Below are 20,442 nucleotides of genomic sequence, written 5' to 3' on the forward strand. Positions count from 1 at the left end.
AGTATGATGAGAATTAATACCCTGAGGAATGGTGCTTAAGTGTGACTCAGCTGCTGAAATTTACACAGAGCAGCACCAGAAGTGGAAAAGGCAGAAGTATTTCAACCTTTAGCTTTGGCTCCTCTGAATAACTAAAAAAAGAAAAAGCTGCCGCTGCCAAGATTGAAACAGTAGCTATGCAGCGGGCTTGGCTTTTAGTTTAGAGCTGTTGATGATAGTCCTACAGCTTTATAGAGCGAAGGGTGTTGAACAGAAGTAGTAATGCTCCAAGGGTGGGTTAGGGGGAAACCACCATTGCTGTCTGCTCCCTGAGGAGGCACAGCTCAGCTTAATCAGCACCATTACAGGGCAGATCAGATCACACTTCTGCTGTGTGCAATTAGCTTAACTCAGCTGTACTGGAAGAAGTCACAGTCTCAGCTGGTGGCATAGAAGCTCAACACCTCCCTTTTTCCGAGAAGTCCACTTTTTGGTAATTTAAGAAACACTTAAAAGAACAAGTGCTGAATGGTTTCATTTCAGCTGTCACAAACTTAGTGCTTTGATTAGACTGACCTCCACCACAGTGACCTTGTTTAAGTGTGCTTTACAAATAATAAATGTTCCTGTATTTTATATGGAAGAGGCCACAATAAAGCAACCTGAAGCAGTGCCTTGTACTATCATTTTCCTCTTGCACAGAATTAAATAGCTTAAGAGCAGAAGAGGGGTGATGGTTATCGTTTCTAAAGATACCAGAACAAACGTGCTTTCATAAAGCGGTAGGCAGGCTAATCGGCAAGGAAAGCTAGTCACAAAAAAAGACACAGAGTAGTAAATACAAGTGTGAGCAAAACTAGTGCTACACTAAGGATGTAGTTATACATAGTACACTAGATGAGATAACCAGTGATAAACAGGGTATATACAAAATATTTATTTCCCCCATTAAGTTTATAAAAAAAGAATTGCTTGTTCTTGACACTTGATATAAGTGCATATATTTGATAGGACACTAAATTCACTGAAACAATTATCTGCTCAAAATTCTAGCTGAGATTACAACTGCTAAATTACCTTTCCAGCTCCATCCATAATAAATCCAGAAAGATTTTCTGCGTATTTTTTAAAAGTAACAATAACAACAGCTTTTAAATCTAAGGTATTGAATGTGCCTCAACACTACTGTAACCTCTTTTAAGCATCATAGAGATGAAAAGCATAAGAATTTTGTTAACATCTGCTATTTACCATAGAAAGGAACAAAACAACCCTAACTGTTCAAAGCATCCAGCTGGCAATTTGTAAAGCCACTTTTCAGTTGTGGCTTTTTAAAAATACAGTATTTTATAATTATATTTTGCTGTACGCTTTTAGTTTTCCAGAGAGCTTGCGTATTTTTTCTTCTCTTGGAGCTTCCCTGCTACTTCATAGGCATGCAATTAGAAATGCTGAATAAGTGCTGCAACTGTTGTTACAGAATTTAAGGACTGATCTGGAGAACAAGGCAAGCAGACATCTCCAGCTCCTGTAATTTACCAGTGGAACATTTTGAAGCTTGCTATCTGTCCATCCTAGTGGGTAACAAATGCATTCTGGTGGAGAAGTCTGTCCTAAGTTGCAAGGAGGCTTCTTGAGCATCGTTTTTCCACTTACATTTTCTCCTTTAACATCATTTAGTTAAATGAGTTAGTTAAATGAAAACACTAATAAGCAACTAGAGATAGTTCTAAGCTCCTAGAAGTTCAGAACTCATCTCGTCGGGGAAGCTGATGACTAAAACACTACGCTCAGATGCATTGTAAGGTCTCATTCAATGCTCTCCGGATTCCACTAGCTAATAGCAACCTGAACCATACACAGACAGCACAAATATTTACAAGACAGGAACAATATTTACAGTGATTTCTTAGATATTTCTTATTCCTCCTAATCCACAGATAGTCCTCTACGGTTTCCGAGAGCCTGAGCCTTTTTCTTTTTTCTCTCTTGCTCATGTTTCTCACGCCTTTCTTCCCTGAAGGGGAAAAAGAAGAGACACGGACCATATCAAGTTATATTAAAGGTAAATACACAAGCAACCAAAAGAATCTGAAGCTGACCAAGGCTTAACATCTGTTTAACGGGTGTGCTGCATTTGCCATGGGCAGAGAAAACAGTACCATTTTGGACTGAATCCAAACATTCAGGCAAATACTTCTGCTTAGACATACAGGACTAACAATAAAGGTAGTAACATGTCAATGTTCACAGCTTCTTCAAAGGTGAAGGTAAGTCTCCAAACGCTAGAACTGATAGCTTTCACAGAATAAAAGTCTATCGGATTCAGAGCTGCCCTCTTTGTCGGCCTTCCTGATACTAGACAGACTACTGGAGGCAAAAATTGCTTTTATATTCAAGTATTCTTTCCTGAACTGCATATTTAAATCCTAAAAAGACAAATGAGTCATCATATTATTTTAAATAACACTATTCATAAAAACCTAGTGGTGTACTAACCTTGTCTGGAGATGCGGCTGTTTGTAACCTTTCTTACATGAAGAGATGTTGCTACCGGCAGACTTATTTAGGACGGTATTTTCTTTAAATTCTCCCCAAGGCTTTAGTCGTCCTACAATTTAGGGGCAGAAAGAGAGGCTATTGAATTACTAGTTTAGTAATTGTGTGCTTAACTTCTTTTCATGAATTTTATACTAGCTAGCCCGTGTTTTGCTGGTTGACTTTAAGGTAAAATGCCTCTTCAGCTGTATTACCAGTTTCACCAGCCCATTCCCAAAAAGTAGTTTTTCTATAAGTAGTAACAAGTGACTGTACTCATAAGTAACACCCACCACACAAAGTTCAGCTTCTCACACAACAGTGCACTTTTTAAAGAAAATAAAAACAACCCTCACTGTGTAAGGAATATCTCATATTTCCTGTACATACATCTATTCAGTGGAATACAGGGATGTTTATTATTATATTATGGGCTTTTGGTCATAAAGATTTATTCTTCAGTAGGGAGGCTCTTAAAGCATATATCATACAGAAATTTAACAGTCAGTCCACAGACTGTGGGAATCCAGAGAGAAAGGGAAAGGGACAGGAAAAGAGGCTGAAAACTTTGCTATTATGGTTTGTATCAATGCCTTACTGCATGAGCAGTCGAGTGCAAAGGGGCATGACCAACACCGACTGCACAGGATCACAGTACCTTTGTGTGGCTGATACCGAAGGGGCCTTGAGAGACTTGCTTTGAGGTCAAACGTCTTCTTTGTGCTTGTGGGTTCTGCAGCGTGAGCTGCAAACTTGAAGGGGGTGATAACTACAAGAGACATCAAGATATCATACTTAATTATAATAGCAAAACCATCACTGCACATAGCAAGTTGGAAAGTGCCTGCGAAGACCACCTTACAACTATCGAGACCAAAGAGCCACTAAACATTACCATCTTCTACCTCTACAGACAGAATTGCACAAACACAGCTCACTTGAAATAGGGAGCTTTCAGGTCTGGAGAGAGCAAGAGTTGTAGAGTATCAGCCCTTTTGCTCTGATTATGCTATGCAATAGCATATATAACTCCATGTATTTTTCTAGTCCTTCAGAGCAAATCGTGTTTCCTAGTCTCTATGCTTAGTTGGAACCAAGTGAATCTTCACATCAAAAAAAGAAACATTGTCCCAGAACACACCAGCTTCAGATCAGTAGTGGAACTTCTCTTTCCCCCTAAAAACCATCAATATTGTCATACAACAAGACAGGCAACTCCGGGTGCTTGACCTGTAGAGCTGTGCTGGTGTAGAGATCATTAGTAATCAGAAGACTTCTGCTGCTTCTCACAGAGTTTTAGTTCCCGAGTTAATCAGGGTTGCTGAGGCTGATAATAACAGGTTGTCCTAGAAGCCTGGAGCATGCCAATCCGGCAAGGAGAATGAGACCTCTGAGAGGACATTAGGAACTCCTCTCACTGCAGACAGGATCTCCCTGTACCCGTTATATGAATCTTTTGCTACATACTCCCTAAAGGTCTAGAAGATTTTCTATCCTCTTTTCTGTAGGTAGCTAGGTACCATATGTTTAAGTCTTAGCACCTAACCATTTTAGTCAAAACACTGGAAGCCAAAGGAAACAAAGAAACTACTGCAGTTTCTAAAGATTCAATCATAAATTAGAGAATGAAATTAAAACCTGGGTCTATATGACATTAGGCTATAAAAAAAGTATATAATGATTCAATAAAATGAGTCTTGATGTGAAAAAGCCACATATTTACCATCCACTTTGCCCTTTGATGCAGTCAGATCATTATTTCTTGCATTTCCCTTGCTGTTATTATGACTCATTAGGTTGCAGCTCTTTTGGTTCTCAGGTGTGCAGATCTCCAAGTATGGAGACATTCTAGATGGAGTCTTGGTAAGAGAGCGTTTATGTTCATTATCTTTTGTGGCTTCTGAGAACCTGAAAATTATTAGAAATATGAAGGCAGAGTTAGTCACTTACAAGGAATGTAATGCAGCAGAATACAGAAGGTTCTGTGTTCTAGTTTTCTTACAGGTACAAAGTTTTACTGTGTATAAGATGTCCACAGCTTATGTATAAACTGCACTAAAAATACCTTTGCTGGCAATTTTCAAGTTATGAGCCATCATCAATAGCAGCAAGTAATAACAGGAATTACAAAGGACTGACTTTCTTATTATTCTGGAGAACAAAATATATTTGGATGCAACAAGCCAGTGGATTTCTTCACCGACAGATATGATTTACTTTAGATTTGGATTCTGTAGTAAAACATTGTATATAAATATTGTTAATTTTAAAATTGAAATTAAGGAAAACTGAAAGAAAATTAACTAACAGCACTCTAGAACACAAAGATCTACAAGAGGAAGAAGCTGGAAATTTTAGTCAAAGCACACAAGTTACCTGCATATTCAAGACACACATGTGCTGTATGTATATGTGTATATACACACATTTTTAATATATATGTACACACACACACACACATGTGTATAATGAAAGAAAATTCAAAATCTTGCACAAAGTAATACCCTTATCAAAAAGGTAGAGAATAAGCTGAAAGCCTGCAAGGTTCAGAAAGACCGTGAGTAAATGTTGAAGAAAGCAGTATTTTGAGGGCTAGCAAGTTTATGGATGAAGTGCAGCTTGCAAGATCCACCTCAGCACATCTTTGGACAAATGGAATGGAAGCAAATTCTAGAAGTGTTGTTCTGTTTTATGTATTGTTAAGAATGAAGTAGGGCTGCAGTGAAGACAGTAAAGATTATCCAACAGGACACCAGAGGCAGAATGAACATTGTTTTCATTCATTGTTATCTATTGAGATCAAAGATAGCATATTTAATGTAGAAACAAAACCAGTAAGATTATGAGCTTGATTTTACAGGGAACCTGTATTCCTGGCCTTTGAATAGCAGAAGAACAGCATTGAAAAGTCCCATAATTATTTATTAGGAGATGTCAATATTAGAAGTCACACTATCTGACTTAATAATAACAATCCCACACACACTTTATTCAGGGACAAAAAAGTTTCAGCAGCTATAATCTTGGCATGCAAAAGTTGAGAAGTGAAGGTTATCAGAGAAATGGGAAGTAACACAACCGAGACCTGAGATTAACTGGGTATTGTTAGCAGGGGGAGAAGGGTAAGGGTAAGTTATAGAACGTCTAAATCTGAACTTCAGTCACTGTGGAAAGTTTAGTAAACTGAATTAAGTTGGAATTAGCACAATAGTCAGAAAACCAACAAAGAAACAGTAGAGACAAAGACTTTTACTGAAAAGAAAACCGGGCGAAAGGGCATTTATCAGTGGAGTACCATACAGACTGTCCTTCCGATTCCTTCTTTTAAAATGTTTTTTGTTCAAGACTTTAGAAAAATTAGTAATAAGCTGGTAAAATTTACCAATAACAAAAGTTCATGAAATAGTAACGTAATAGAGAATTATTATTAATAATAATAATAATAAATTATCTATTAATTATAATATTATTCTAATTCCTACTGTGTAGGAATAATGAAGTGTGTGTGATGTTTTAAAAGGAAATGAGATGAGATTTAATAGCATTGAGTATGAGCTCACTCATATAGCAACTCCTCATGACTTTCTAGTGGTCAACTTGGTTCCCATCTGCAAGAAACAATCTACTTATAGTAATCAATCACAAGATGAGCCCCTGCTGTGACATCGGCAGGGGAGTGGGGGTGGGAAAAGAGTACCCAAAAACCCCACAAATGATGAGTCCATTGTGAGACTCACCTGGAATACTGCATAGAGTTCTGGTTAAGTAGTCTCAAGATAAATTATTTCAGGTATAACAGAGACTATTAGGTTGCCTGACAAAATAGAAAACCTAACACAGTAAGAGAAGAAAAATAATGTGGCTTGGTTGGTTTAGCGAAATGAAAGCTGAAAGAGATGCAAGATTCCTCTACCATCAGACATCAAAATGAAGAATCGAGATAGTTACAGCACAGTAAGGCTTAAATCAACCATAAAGCTAGGCTGAAAGTTAGTAATCAGAATTAGTCTCATGTAGTTCATGCTTGGAATATAAATAATGTAGTCAACTCAGTCAGTGTTGATTATTTCACATGTATCACACCCAATTGCTCACTGGTAGTTTTGGTTTGTCTTTTTACCTGACATTCATTTTGGTTGTTGAAAGGACAGGGTTAAATGAGGATTTCCTAGATAAAATACTCCGATTGGCAGCATTCAGACAACTGCGTGGTGAGCGCCGGATGTTATTAGGAGTGCAGGTGGCGGAGAATCTGCCTCTTTCTGAATTTGGGCTGAATAAAAATGTTTTGCCACTGGTTTGTTTCTAGGGAAAAGCAAATCATGAGTTAGCACACTTTGCAAAAAAAAATTTATCAGAAAAGCAGCTAAGAGGAATGGAAAACACACAGTGAATCAGAAGCATACAGTCTCTTCAGTTTTTCCCCTTTTTTGTTTAAAAGCATATTTTAAACATAAGTCATTCCATTATTATTAAACTGATCTGAAAACACATACCTTAGAATTGTTATGTGGAGTGCCTTTTTCGGGTGCTCTTAAGGGATTCGATTTCTTGGCTAGCACCTGCCAAAAGTAGTTTGTCTTAAGTATACATTGATACAATGTATGCCATAGAAAAGACAAGCGTAGTGGTCAGGAGTTTCAGTGTTACTGTTTTGGTATGGCCATTGACATATTCATTCATATATTCATTGATACATTACTGTCACTTTTCTAGGGTCTGCCACTCTGAAAGATGCCCTATTAGCAGCTTTTACCCAAGCAAGTGTGAAATATAAGAACTGAGAATGAGGGCCACTGAGAACAATATATGTTGCATATATTTTAAAGGAGAGTCATATGCAGTCATTGGACAATGGTTCTTTAAGGCACAAAAAAGGAACCTGATATTTAAATCCCAGTCTTTGAAAATTAACCCATCCCCTTGGTTAAGTTCTGCAGCAATTCAAGCAGTTTTAAACAAAAGCTCCAGGAGATCCTTCACAGAAGTAATTGTGAGGTAATTATTTTTACTCAAAACTGACAAGTTATTTGTTGCTTCCTATAACTATAACCATGTATTGTTAATATATAAAAACTTATATAACTACACAAGTTGTATACAAATAACTATATATAACTAGTTATACAGGACTGCAGTTAAATTTCAGTGATCATAACATTCCACTGCATGTACACATCACCTGCTACTTACTGCTCTAAAGAGACCCTACAGGACTTTTACAGAGAGGCTCTGGAAATAAATGAATTCAGGAACAATGGATATCTTCCTGTGTTACCCTTTACCTTGACTTCGTTGAGAGAACTGCTGCAGTTTTCAATAATTTTCTTTTTCCTCTCAAGGTAGTCAGCAATAGATTCCATTTTCTTGAAGTGAGCCTCGTGCAACTTTTTAAAGTCTAAGAAGTTCCAAAAAATAAGAAGAGTCACATCTCTGATAAGCTCCTAAAGAAGTTTACTACTTAATAGGAGAATCTTGCAACACCTATCATAACGGCCTCAAAGAAAATATAACGTGTCCCTCTAATTAAAGACTGTATACACAGGTAACCAAACAGTATGAAATAGAATCTACTTCACCAGCTACACAGCCAGTTACCTGTTGCATGCTCTGGAGATTTATATAACCATCAAATGGTTTGGGTTGGAAGGGACCTTTAAAGATCACCTAGACCAACCCCTAAATTCTGCAGTTCAAGAAGAAAAGAAATACTTCCAAATTTTAAACGAATGAATGTATTTTACAAAGTGATGAAAATGAGTTAATACATAGTTATATGGCACAACAGCAGTATTTATAAAGTGAAAACTAAACAAGCAGGAGTAATAGCATGTCCTCCTACCCTTTGTTGTTTTGAAAATCATGAATGCAAGTATTATAACCAAAAGACAAAGTGTTCAATGAACCAGTTGCACAACACACATGCGAGTCATTTACTACTATGAATTTACAAGTTGGAAGATATACCTTAAAATGTAACTTTTGGGAACTTTTTTTGGTTGCTTGCATTTCAAAGAGAGGATGTTCTCTTCTTCAAGTAGAAACAGAAATTTGAGTTGTAAAAAACTCTAAGTCAAGTCTCCCTTCACACAGACAACACGTCTATTTCTAAAGATGGTAAGTTATCTTACTTGGTGTAGTAGCCTTCATTCCTGTTTTCCCAGACCTAGATGCACAGCCTACATATGAAGGGATCTTCCCTTCTGCATGATGAGCACCACCTGGTACAGTAAGATTAGGCAAATTCATTAGAACTTCTGGAAAATATTTTAATGCCATCACAATCTTTTTAAAAGCACTTGTTCCAAAACACACCTTATCTCCTCAAAGATTTAGGTTGTGAGAAATAAAAACATCAGCTGGAATAGATATGTCCTAAGTCTCTCAAAAGCCTTTTAAATGGTATGTCAGTAACAGCATGTCTTGACAAACTACAAGACCAGCATGAATCTTACAGTCACACTAGATTATTATCTTTTGATAGTAAAGTATTTCACAGGGGAAGTTAACAAAAAACTAGGCTTGCAGTAAGCAAAACAACTTTAAATTCATAGGTCTTGATCTGTTTAATAAGCTAGTGTTTTTTAAATGTTGATAACAAAGAAGAAATACCTTTTGGCCAGCTTTTCTGCCACTGCCTTATATACATATACAGAGTCTAAGGTCTTTTTATCATCTCTGCTCTTGGGTATAGTATTAAGCTCATGTTCACATTTTAATGATTAATTTTATTACGAAAAAAAATCAGGTAAAGACTTCACATCAAGTTCAATATTTGCATATCAAAAGCAAACATTTGCTTTTCTACTGATTCACATCTGCTTTAAAGTAAACTTGGATGACCTCAATATATTGAAAGAAATCCTCGCTGGAAGCAAATAATGGGGGGCTGTTGAAAATAATTGTTGAAAAATCAACTTTTCACCAATAAATGCAGAGATAGTATATTTTTGTCACACAGTTCTCGCTGTCTGCAATTACTGAAAAAACAGAAAAACAAACCAAAAACCAGAAAGCAGTACAGGTACTTATAATTACAGTTATAGGAAGAGACGAGTACTGTGCCAACTGTCAGGATGAATACCGCCTCAACTAAAGCATTCACTACACATTCTATTGCTTCTGTTTTTAAAAGAAACTTCATTGAAGATCCTGATTTTCTAGATTAGTTTCAAAATCATAGGTGGCCTCCAATAAGAATGTCCTTTTAAATTCTATTGAACAGCAAGAACATGCATAATACAGCCCAAGGACTACATACGCTTAGTCTAATGGGAGCAAATAATGGTATGTATCTTATTTGACAGACCCACAATATCAATAAATTATCAGATTGGGCAAACTCATTTGTTCATGTCAGCTGCATGCACAAAGGAGCAGGGGAGAAATTCATATTTTCAGCGGCATCATGTTTGAAGGTCTAAAAAAGCCACCAGATAGAAAAATGATCCGCTATAATACATTCAGATATTGCTAGGCAGTTTAAACAAATTATAAAGGATTCTGTGTGTATGTCCTTTTCTATTAATTTTACTCCTGGGAAGAAAATGACACCACCTATTCATCTGCAGGAAAAGAAAAATGAAGCATGAGGAAGTGAGGTCTCCCTTTCTTGCCACTTTTTAAAGGAGCCAAGTAGCATCTCAGGGGTATTCCAAAAGGCACTAATCCTAAAGGTGCAAGACTCAAATACACTGAGACCTTCGAGAACTCCTTCACTAAAAACATCAGGTCCAGAGTTATGAAGTCAAAGCCAGCAGAATTCCTACATTGCAGAATTCATGGATTTGTGTTACAATATATTAAACAAACAAGTACACAAACTCAAATGAGACGGATTGTTTCCGGTATCTCCAAATAAGGAACTGATCACCAGACATGCCACAAAAATCTTTGCAGACACAATAAAATAACCAGAAGGCACATTTTAAGTAGTACAAATTATTAAACTTACTTTTTTGGAATTTTCTACTTACATTCACCTCCACTACTTTTAGTAGAAGTCTTCTCTAGTTGTTCTTTCTGACCAGTACCCGTCCCCGGATTCTCAATAGCTGTCTTTTTAGTTACTTTTTCCTTATTTTGGAATACCTTCTGTCCCTTTTCATGCTCACCCTCAGGCACTTCGTTTTCTTTCATGTCAGAATGCTCCTGCAGTTTAAATATAGTTCATTTAAACAGTTTGTTCCGACTGGATATAAAGGCTGTTGTTCTGAGAACAGTCAGTCAGTGGAACAGGTTGCCCAGAGAGGTTGCGTAGCCTCCATCCTTAGAGGTTTTCAATACCAGATTAGATAAAACCTTAAGCATTGTGGTCTAACCTCATAGTTGACCGTGCTTTGATTGGGAGATTGAGCAAGAGACTTTCTGAAGTCCAACCTGAATTAACCTGTGAAATACTTATCCTGTTATTTCACAAACAGATCTAGATTAGAAAGCTTTTACCTGCACAGCTCTAATATAAAATTGTCTTTATTGACAAAAGTTAATTATTTGCAAGTAAAAATAAATTCACTGGCTATGTTACTTTTTACTATTGTAGCTTTGGTTACTCTACAATTCTCTATCTAACACTAACAGACTAACACTCCTCATCTACTCATTTCCCTCCTCTAACTCTAAATCAGTAAAAGTCTTTCACATAGTTCTTAGTTCACCCACTACTTTTATGCAATTTTAGAGAAAAATAATTCTACCCCTATCTCACCTTGAAACTTCCCCTCCCTCAGTCATAAAACCCATCAATAAAGAACCCACTGAGAGGAGTGGGAATTAAAAAATTGTGAGGTTTAGGCAATCATCCAATTTCTGGGTTTTTTTTTTTCTATATAAAGAAAGTGAAAACAGCCTTATTTTAGATAAATTCTGCAACTAGTCTAATATTCAGAATACTATGATGAACTAGCGAAAGCAGTCTTACATTCAGATAAAGTATTTGGAATTGTGTATTTCTTGGAGGAATTTAATTTATTTCCTTGAAGTAATGTCTAACAAATAATCTCTGTTCATTATGGAGTAGCACATATTCAAGATAGAGAAAATCAGTGCTACGAAGTACAGAAGACCAGTACCACAATGTTTGCATGTGAAATTCTTATACACACATGGATATATATATATGTGTGTATATATATATATATATATAAAAATATATATATAAATGTATACCACCTGCTAGATGGTGGTAGAAAAAAAAAAAATCAAGTGTGTTTAAGTTATGCTTGGGGCAGGAGGGGTGGCCAGCACACAAAACCAAGCAATGTAAATCACCTCTTTCTCATCAGAAAGCCCTGTATTTTCTCTGCTGGTATTAATTTCTTCATTGGAGTTCCTCTTTTTTCTTGTTATTTTCTTTTTACCACGTCTTTTTGTAATAAAACACACTGAATCAGGCATGATTTTCTCTTGATTGCTCATTTCATCCGATTCGATGGAAGCAGATGCACTTTTTTCAGAGTCCTGTAGCAGAAAAATACTATAATGTGCAACATATCTGACACAAACATAAATTAGACACTACAAAGAGACAGTTTCAATTTTATTATTGAAAAAAGTATTTCACACAGAGGAAAAACAGGAGCATGCCATTTAGTAGCATAGTAATCCAGAAACTGGCAATATCTAGATTTCCCTAAACATCATTGTTTGAAGACTTTAAAAAGAAGTCCTACAGTTGTTTTACTATATAGCATTTTAATAAGATTATAAAAACCTAATACTTTATATTTGAAATCTGACTTGCATGATGCTGTGACCCTCCCAGATTTGTACATTTCTGTGGAATACTCTTCATTAAAAAAATCAGAGCGTCAATCTTTCACGCTTGTTAAAATTAAAAATAAGCTGAAAAGGATTAGACCAGTTCCTCAAACCTTTAAAGAAGATTTTAAAGGAAGCACTTAAAAGGAGACATATTTTAGAAAAAGCAGATACCAATTTACTTTCTATCAAAAGTGTAAAAAGCATCACCATACCCAACAATTCAGCTTACAGAAGAGAAAACTTTTAAAAAAAGTTAAGAAAACAACACATTAAAGAGATGAATAAAGGAAACAGCACAATTGTGTCACATTCATTATAGTGTCAGTGTAAGTAAGTTTTAGTAGATGTAAAAAGCTTTCTGATGAGCGTCTAGTCCCTTTCATCTAGGCATGCAAAATGAAAAAAATATTTTTATATTTGGTACTGGCTAACATCTGGAGCTAAACAGGCAAGAATTAAGATTTGTTCAATGGAAATTAATTGTTAGTGTTCACAGAGAAAAATTTTGTACTGATGCTGAAAAATACATTGTTAATTTTGGCAGCCAAAAGGAAATCAGCTTTGGATCATATAGGAGGCCACTTCAAAGCTAATATCAGCACTTCTGTTTCTATCAGTACATGAGTGCATTAAACTAAAGGCTTTATTAAGGAAAAAAGATTTTTATTACAGTTCACATCATGGTAAAAAAAACAACCTTCAATACATGCCCTGCTCTACTAGTTACAAAGTTAGGTCTATCCCTCTTAAAAAGAATAGCTGATTTATCATGTATTACCATATTTTCATTTTCTTGTTTTGTTCCACGAAAGTGTTGCTTCAGTGCTTTCAACAATTTGTCTGCCTGGAGAGAAATCAAAACAACATATGAACCAAATATTGTATTCAGTCATCAAACAAAAAACTGCATAAACACAGCTAGTGTCCTATAAACTGATCCAACAAACAAGCAGAACGTTTCCTGAATCCGACAGAACAAGGCACGCCTAGAGCTTCATGCAAGTCAGTGAAATTAGAGAAAGTGCTTAAGGCTGCAGATAAATACGTAGCATAGTCCCCACAGAGGCACAAATTTCCCCGACTAGGTTTCTTCCAGTCTGTCTATTTTCAAGGATGAATGAGACTGACTGTTTCTAACAGCACTGCGTAGCTGAACATGAATTAAAATTGTATCAAATTTCTGCAATAACTTCTGTCTTGGCCATACTACATGCAAAGCATTCTTCTCATCCCTAGCATATATTCAACAGTAACAGCAATAAAATAACAGCAACAAAATTACGTCATTGATACTTTAGACTATGAAAGACTCTTAAATACCTAACTGGAAAGGTCAGCATAAAATCAAACCTGAACTAGAAGTTTAAGAACAGAATAATCTAGGACTAAAACCCCAAGCAGAAGTCTTATTGGCCCTGTCAGGACACCGAGTTCCTTTGTCCACCTAAGTCGTGGATCTTCTTTCTTTTAAGGCTTTAAGGTTTCTCCCACTGGTAGCGCAGCAGTCTGTCTGCTGCCGAGTGATTCACTGGCAGCGCCTACCAGGAGAGATCAGGCCACTGTCACGAATCTGTAGCTCAAGGCAAAAGAGATGGGCGCATGCTTAAATTTCTCGTTCTTAACCACGGCTGGTAAACAAACACAGGCACTCCCTTCCCTTAAGGCACCCTATTGTTACTATTCTTCCGACTCGGACTCGTAAAAAAACCCAACCACCCAACCAACAAAACACCAAAAAACTCCAAACCAACCCCAAAACCAACCCACAGCTACCCACAACAACAGCGCGGTAACCCGTCGCGGACACGACGGGCAGGGTCCGGCTGCCCCGACACGGCGGCGCTGAGCACCCATGGGGCAGCCCCGCGCCCTCCCCTTCTCGGTGCCTCCGGTAAAACGGAGCCCCGCGTCACCAACTCGTTTCTTTGAGCGTATTCCCGTCACGAAGGTGTTACGGAGGGACGGGACGGACGCGTTCCCTACGCGACACCCGCTCCCCCTCAGCTCCCGGCCGGGCAGAGGGGGGGAAGGCCAGAGCCGGGGCCGCTCTTCGGAGAGCGGGCGGGCGGGCGGAGCAACCCGGAGCTTCCCTCATCCGAGGTCCCCGGCGCCGCTCCCTCCCAGCCGCGGCAGCTGCCCCCGCCTCACCCGGAGGTTGGCCTTCAGGCCGGCGGACTTTGCGATCCGCTGGAGCTCGACGTATTTCAGCGACTCCAGCTGCTGGAGCGAAGAGAGCGCCATGGCGGCGCCGCCTCACAGCCACCAACCGCCGCACTTCGAATCTCGCGCTCAACCGATACGACGCGCGCCCCGCCCCCGCCGTTCGAACGCGCTCGCCGCGCCGGGCTATTGGCTGGACGAGGCAAAGGGGCGGGGCCTAGAGCGGGCACGGAAACCACCAGTGGCGACGCGGCCAGCGAGGCGTGCTTTTTTTCAAACGCGATAGGCGGCCGCCGGCGGGGGAAAGCCCTGCCCCTCTCCTCATTGATTGGGCAGCGGAAAGACTCGGTACGGCCCACTACCCAATAGCCTCGAGGGACGAGGATCGGCGCGTCCCCCCGTTGCCCAATAGCAAGGCAGGTCTGCCGAAGCGCGCTCCAACCGCGAGGCGGGGGAAGGCGGGCGCCGCGCTCGAACGCGGGGCGGGAGAAGATGGCGCTGCGCTCGCGGCTGCGGGAGCTCTTCCAGGACGCGCAGCCCGGCGGGGTCATCACTGTGGAGGAGCCGCCGTCCCCCGCCGGTGCCTCATGGGTCCCGCGGTCGCCGCCGGCGTCGCCGCCGCGGGGTCAGGGACCGCTGCCGAAGGACTGCGCCGTGTTCCAGTGCCGCAGTTGCTGGGCAGTGCTGGGGGACTCGCTGCACCTGTGCGCGCAGGAGGAGCAGCGGCTCGGCCTCCTCGTCTGCTTCAGTCAGTGCCCGCCCGGGGGCCGGGGAGGGTGTGCCTGGCCCCGGCCGCCGGGGCAGGGCTGGGCCGGGGACCGGGGCCTGAGGGGGGGGGGCTGTGTGTGTGTCTCGGGTTCAGCGGGTCTCTCTTTCTCCTCAGAAGTCACGAACGATGTGACCTGGGAGGACTCGCTGATGATCGGCCTGGAGGGAGCCCTCCTGGGGTGGTGCGTACCTCGCCTAGTTCTTCGCTTTTTCGCATCGGGCCCGCCGGGAACAGCCGCGGCGGTAAATTGCGGGGGCGAAGAGGGGCTTCTGCAAGGCCGGGAGGGGGCCAGGAGAGCCTCCGGCTTGCGCGCCGGGGTTTCTTACGGGCTCGGTAAACCCCGAAGTGCTTCTTGTACCCGTGCGTCGTCATTTCGGGCGGAGAAACCTTTTGTAGGTATGTAGCCTTCGGCTTTGTCAAAATCCAAAGTTTTGCCGCTCTCGCCTTTGTTGGTGGAGAGGAACGTCTGAGCAGTGCGGTGAAAGACAGCCTAGCCTTTAGTTCTCTTCCTTCTGCTCCTTCCCTAAAAGGTCTGTTACCTAAATAAAAGCATCTCTTTGTTTTATGGGGTTTTGTTTAATACTGAAAATGAATAACTCCTGCTGCTCTATTCGCAAGCCTACAATTAGCAACAGGTTTTGGTGACTCTGGCATTAGTCTGATGGGAAGGATGTCACCTGAGGACTTACAGAACCAGTAGTTTAAGTTATGTTTAAAGGCTATTTTACAAACGGTAAGGGCTGGGAACTTTATAAGACTTGCCTTTCGCCCCCTTAGCATGAGGCAATAATCTGTTTTATCAGGAAGAAATTTCATGTCTGTGACCTGGCACAGGCATTGTTTTACCAGTTAAATCGTGTTTAAGTATTATAGCCTAAACCACTCTGTGATAATAAGAGATGTATTTTCTTCCTTAATTGCAACTTCACTTACTACAGAGATTACTTCTTGCACAACATGCCAAACTTCTTATGTTCATGCTCTTTGTATGAATTACTTCTTTAAGCAGAAAGCATTATTATATCTTGTCTTGCTGTCCTGACAGAACCGAAGATTTGATGTCCTCTGACAAGCATGCAGTATCCGTGGTTTCAGAAGCTTCTGTTTAATAGTATTTTTGTCTTTCTCCTTTTAGCGCTTACAATGCGTTATCCTGTCGGTTATGTGGCTTGACTGTGGGCTTCATTCTTTATTCTGCCTCCAAGGACCTGGCGTATCTCCGAGGCTTATTCTGTTTCTTCAAGGACAGGATCCTCTGGTGAGTATACTGTAGTCTTACGGTCAATGATTTCATGGGAATTTGTAAGTTATTACAACAGGGTGTACAACTAATCTACAGTAACAAAAGCGGCTTTACTTTTGACTGAGCATGTTGGTGTGGGATTTTAATATCCTCTATGCTTAAATTGTTTGTGTTGGTGTGACTCCATTTGGTTTGCCTTGTGCATCTTGAGTGTCCTCATGTAATGTCAAGGTTTAAATTTAGTTGTTTGCAATACTGAAATCTCCTTCAGTTCCAGATTCACTTAGCTAATGTAAGGTATCAAAGTAGTTCCATGATAGATTGAGAACTTGACTACAGAAACTGTAAATTAGTTATAGCTGGTGATGAGAGGATCTTATGATTTCAAAGTAAAATCATTGTTATGTTTTTAATATTTTTGTACTGTATTGACTACTTTCGGCAACAACTTTTTATCTGCTTTAAAATCATCTTAAATAATCTGTCTAAACAATGAATGCAACTATGGGGTTTTTAACTGTTTTCCTTGGGTTTTTTTTCCTTTCCCCTTTTGTTTTCCAGTTATATCTTAAAAAACCAAATGATAATAGAAGCTTCTAAGGTGAATTTTCCTACTGTGACCTTAAAGAAACAACTGCAGGAAGTAAGGTTTCTACATTAATTTGTATGGAAAATATTTTAAAATGCTGATATTTTTGGATATTAGTCCAAAAATATTAATACAATCACTTATTTTTTTTAAGTGCATAGCGGGGAGAAAATACTAACTTATAATACAGTGACTGACTTAAATGCATGGGATGTGCAAAACATTTTCTAGAACCACTTATCTGCAAAACATATCCAGTTCTACCTAATTTTCTGGCAAAGGCGTGTTATCCTTTTATCTCTACACTTTGAAAAGAAAAAAACCAAGAATCGTTTAGACAGACTTCACCTCAGTATTACTACTTGTGTTGTCCCTAGAATTGATAAGCCACTGTTGAAGAATTTAAAAAATAGCAATTTGTTAATTTTAAAGGGATTCTAGCACAGTTGTATTTATGCCTATGTAAGCTCAACACAGCATGGTGGTATTTACTTGTAGTTTCAGAGACAACAGTAGAATCTCCTGGTTTTGGTGTTTAAATTGGATGTTCTTTTCTGTAACTTGGTTAGTTGTTAACTTAGTAAATTGTCTGTCCTGTAGCTCAAATAAAGTAACTGTGTGTAGGAGACAGCCAGTGTATCCAGTATTTATGTGCTTGCTTGTTCCTTACTTTTTCTGCTTTTTTAGTTTCTGTTCTAAGCATGGAAATGGGCCTGTGACTTTTTTTAAGTTTTGTCCTCTTTGAAGTCATCTTCCAGTGTCTTACCATAAGATCAGAGTGCTTTTATAGGTCAGGTGAGGTTAAAATGCAAAAATCTTATCCAGGCAAGACTTCTAAAGTTGAGACACATTTATCTCAAGTAAAAAAAATGGTAGTACTTCATTGCAAACACAAATTATGTGACTGTGGAGAGTTTGCTTGTTGACTAGAACAAGTGCAAGAATCTGGTCTCTGCTTTTTGAGACATAATGTCAGCAGGATTTTATTCTTGTGCTTTAGATGTGTTAACTTAAACCCTAGACTCTGGAAATGGCATTTTGGAGGGACTGTCCACATGTATTCCTAAGCTAATGGTGAAACAGTCTACCCAGATGTTGTCAAAGAAGGTCTCCAGCTGTGTAAAAACTTGTAACGAGTTAACTAGGAAAGATTGGATTGATCATAGTAAGGCTCCAGCAACTGTCTCCTTAAGTAGAGTATTTCCAGACATCTCTGAAAGGAGTTATGCTGGCACACATTCATCTATCTCCTCTTTGTAGCTCAGGCCTCTGATTTGGGTGCCAGTTTTGGCTGTACTAGACATGCAGTCTAGAGATTAAAGACTGGTAAATTTTCCATCTTGAAAGTCAGCTGCTCTTTAGCCACTGAAAGTGGGGTGCAGATCATTCAAAGATCCAGTGTCAGGACATTTTTCTCTAGTTTTAATACTCTTATTTCTCTTTTTTTCTAGGTGAAAGAAAAGCTTGTGAAGGCCCACATTCGCATAGAATTGCTGATGAAAAAGCTAGAGGAACTGGAACAAAAGAATAATGTGGCAGAAAGGCAGAGCTCTGCATCAGGTGCAGATGGCCTACTGCCAAGATATGCAATAGTCAGAGTCAACTAATAATATGCCATTTTCAAAAACTAATGGAGTTGTTTCTGCATCTCTGCTGAATTTGTTCATTGTGATGAAACAATGTACCAGAACAGGTTTGAGTGTTGATCTGTCACTTCTATCTGTGCATGGAAAGAACCAATGCTTAAGCGCATCCCTTCAATCTAAGGGGGACACCTGACATACTGAAGTTATGCTTGGAAAAATGAATAGCTCACCCGTGCAGCACATCGCTCTCTGAGATGGTATAACTATGACTTTGTTTCTCTTTAGTGACTTCAGGGGGAAAAACAGCCTTTGAAATACTAAAATCAGGTTTCTGGAACCATACAAAACGTACTAACAAGATGATATTCAAGAGGAGCTATTATAAATTGAACATTCTTACAGAGATCTAAAGTTCTTGTCCTACCTTTTCATATGGATACAGTGTTAATGGCAGCTAGCTGTTGGTCAAGTGGCTCATTAGCTGCATCCGGTATGTGAGGCACTGCTAAATGATTACTTCTTTTAGATTTGCTTGTGTGTGTGGCCTGCAAAAGGACCAAGCTAGCATGTCATAGAAGCTGCACAGTGTGCTTAGTGCATGCATGTGGACGGCACAATGCTGGCTGGAGCACAAGGTTTTGGATTTCAAATTTGGGCGCAAGCCATGTGCCAGCCAAGTCCTCTGGAAGTGCAGCCCCATGACTCCACAGGACTGGGTCAAGTTCTGGCAGCTCCGTAAAGCTTAGGCTGTGAGCAACTGCCTTTAACAGATTTGAGCCTTTCTTTCAGGGGCTGAAGCTGTGAAACCAAGGAGCGGTCTTCTGTTCAATCGTGGGAACGCTGCTCTGCTTAAGTTGTGATGATCTGCTTGCTGCCTTCACTTGGCCAATCAAGATGTTTCATAAAAAATACCTAATGGGTACTTCTTGGCATTTCTGTTTTGTTTGGAAAGAAGCAGAACCCATTCATCTAGAAATTTGATGGAAAAGAAAGAATACTACTTACCCCTTGTTATTGGGATAGAATATCCCTAATTCTTGTTAGTTTGAAGATTAAGGGTCCTTTACCTCTCCCTGTTGTTCCCTAAAGGGCTGATGTTTTAAATCTTCTATAAAGTTTAGTAGTTGTCTGTAGTAGTCTGGAGAGGATTGTATTTACTTGATCAACTTAATTCCAGTGATGCAATTTGCCATTCCCTTACTTCCATATATGATTGGCAGATTGCACTCCCCATTCTTGCTGATGCCAGTCTTCATGTATTTCATGGTTTTAATTGTTTTATTTGTAAAATAACTCTTGTAATGGGCTTGGAGCAGAACAGACAAAATTCACTGCAAGCCACTTCAGAGGCTTTAGGTGGGTAGCTGGTACTTGTACTACCAGTAATGTTCACTGTGCTGCTTTTTGATTGAGAGTTCCGGGTTGTCTCAATTAATTCTGATTAAGCAGTAACATAGAGTAGCAACAGCCATTCTGCAGGGAGAGGAGGGACTCTCTCTGTTAAATTCTAATACTGTATGCTATCTAAATTATTTTTATTGTTTTACAAATTTGACAGGTAGGAGAGTGCAGTAACTACCTGAAGTAAGTGTTACACTCTTGTAAGATCTGCTTCATTGCCTGTAATGGTAAATGTTATCTTCTCTAAAATGAGCTCTATCCTGAACCTCTAACTATAAGGTTGTTCTTAACAGTTGTCACTATATGCATGTAAAGTTTGGATTTGCTGTATTTGATTAAAAACTTCTTTGTTCTTAATAATGAAATACAGTTGCAGTGACTTCTGCATTACGTTTAAGGGCCTGTTGGTCTTTAA

The 20,442-nt window shown here is 39.5% G+C and overlaps 2 protein-coding genes across 4 annotated transcripts; one reads left to right on the plus strand and one right to left on the minus strand.

The window, feature by feature from the left end:
* Window positions 1-18: 18 nt before the first annotated feature.
* Window positions 19-14,597, minus strand: NUSAP1 (nucleolar and spindle associated protein 1). 3 transcript variants are annotated; one of them, XM_030043760.2, is made up of 12 exons: window positions 14,428-14,597; window positions 13,058-13,123; window positions 11,788-11,976; window positions 10,494-10,668; window positions 8,649-8,738; window positions 7,803-7,915; window positions 7,014-7,079; window positions 6,638-6,822; window positions 4,241-4,425; window positions 3,176-3,286; window positions 2,479-2,590; window positions 19-1,996 (listed from the first exon to the last, which is right to left on the minus strand). In XM_030043760.2, the coding sequence occupies exons 1-12, from the start codon at window positions 14,518-14,520 to the stop codon at window positions 1,909-1,911; spliced, it is 1,473 nt and encodes a 490-aa protein (XP_029899620.1). In that variant the 5' UTR covers window positions 14,521-14,597; the 3' UTR covers window positions 19-1,908. The 3 variants fall into 3 exon arrangements, with proteins under 3 accessions (XP_029899620.1, XP_029899625.1, XP_029899633.1); XM_030043765.2 differs by having other exon boundaries at window positions 4,253-4,425; window positions 14,428-14,558; XM_030043773.2 differs by lacking the exon at window positions 11,788-11,976.
* Window positions 14,598-14,897: 300 nt separating this feature from the next.
* Window positions 14,898-20,442, plus strand: OIP5 (Opa interacting protein 5). The gene is given in 6 exon segments (XM_030007232.2): window positions 14,898-15,187; window positions 15,323-15,389; window positions 16,344-16,466; window positions 17,013-17,094; window positions 18,492-18,581; window positions 18,583-20,442. Coding segments are annotated over 6 exon segments (669 nt in total). The 5' UTR covers window positions 14,898-14,931; the 3' UTR covers window positions 18,634-20,442.

The sequence above is a fragment of the Aquila chrysaetos genome, chromosome 2 (genome assembly GCF_900496995.4).
Source record: "Aquila chrysaetos chrysaetos chromosome 2, bAquChr1.4, whole genome shotgun sequence".
NCBI classification, from domain to species: domain Eukaryota; kingdom Metazoa; phylum Chordata; class Aves; order Accipitriformes; family Accipitridae; genus Aquila; species Aquila chrysaetos.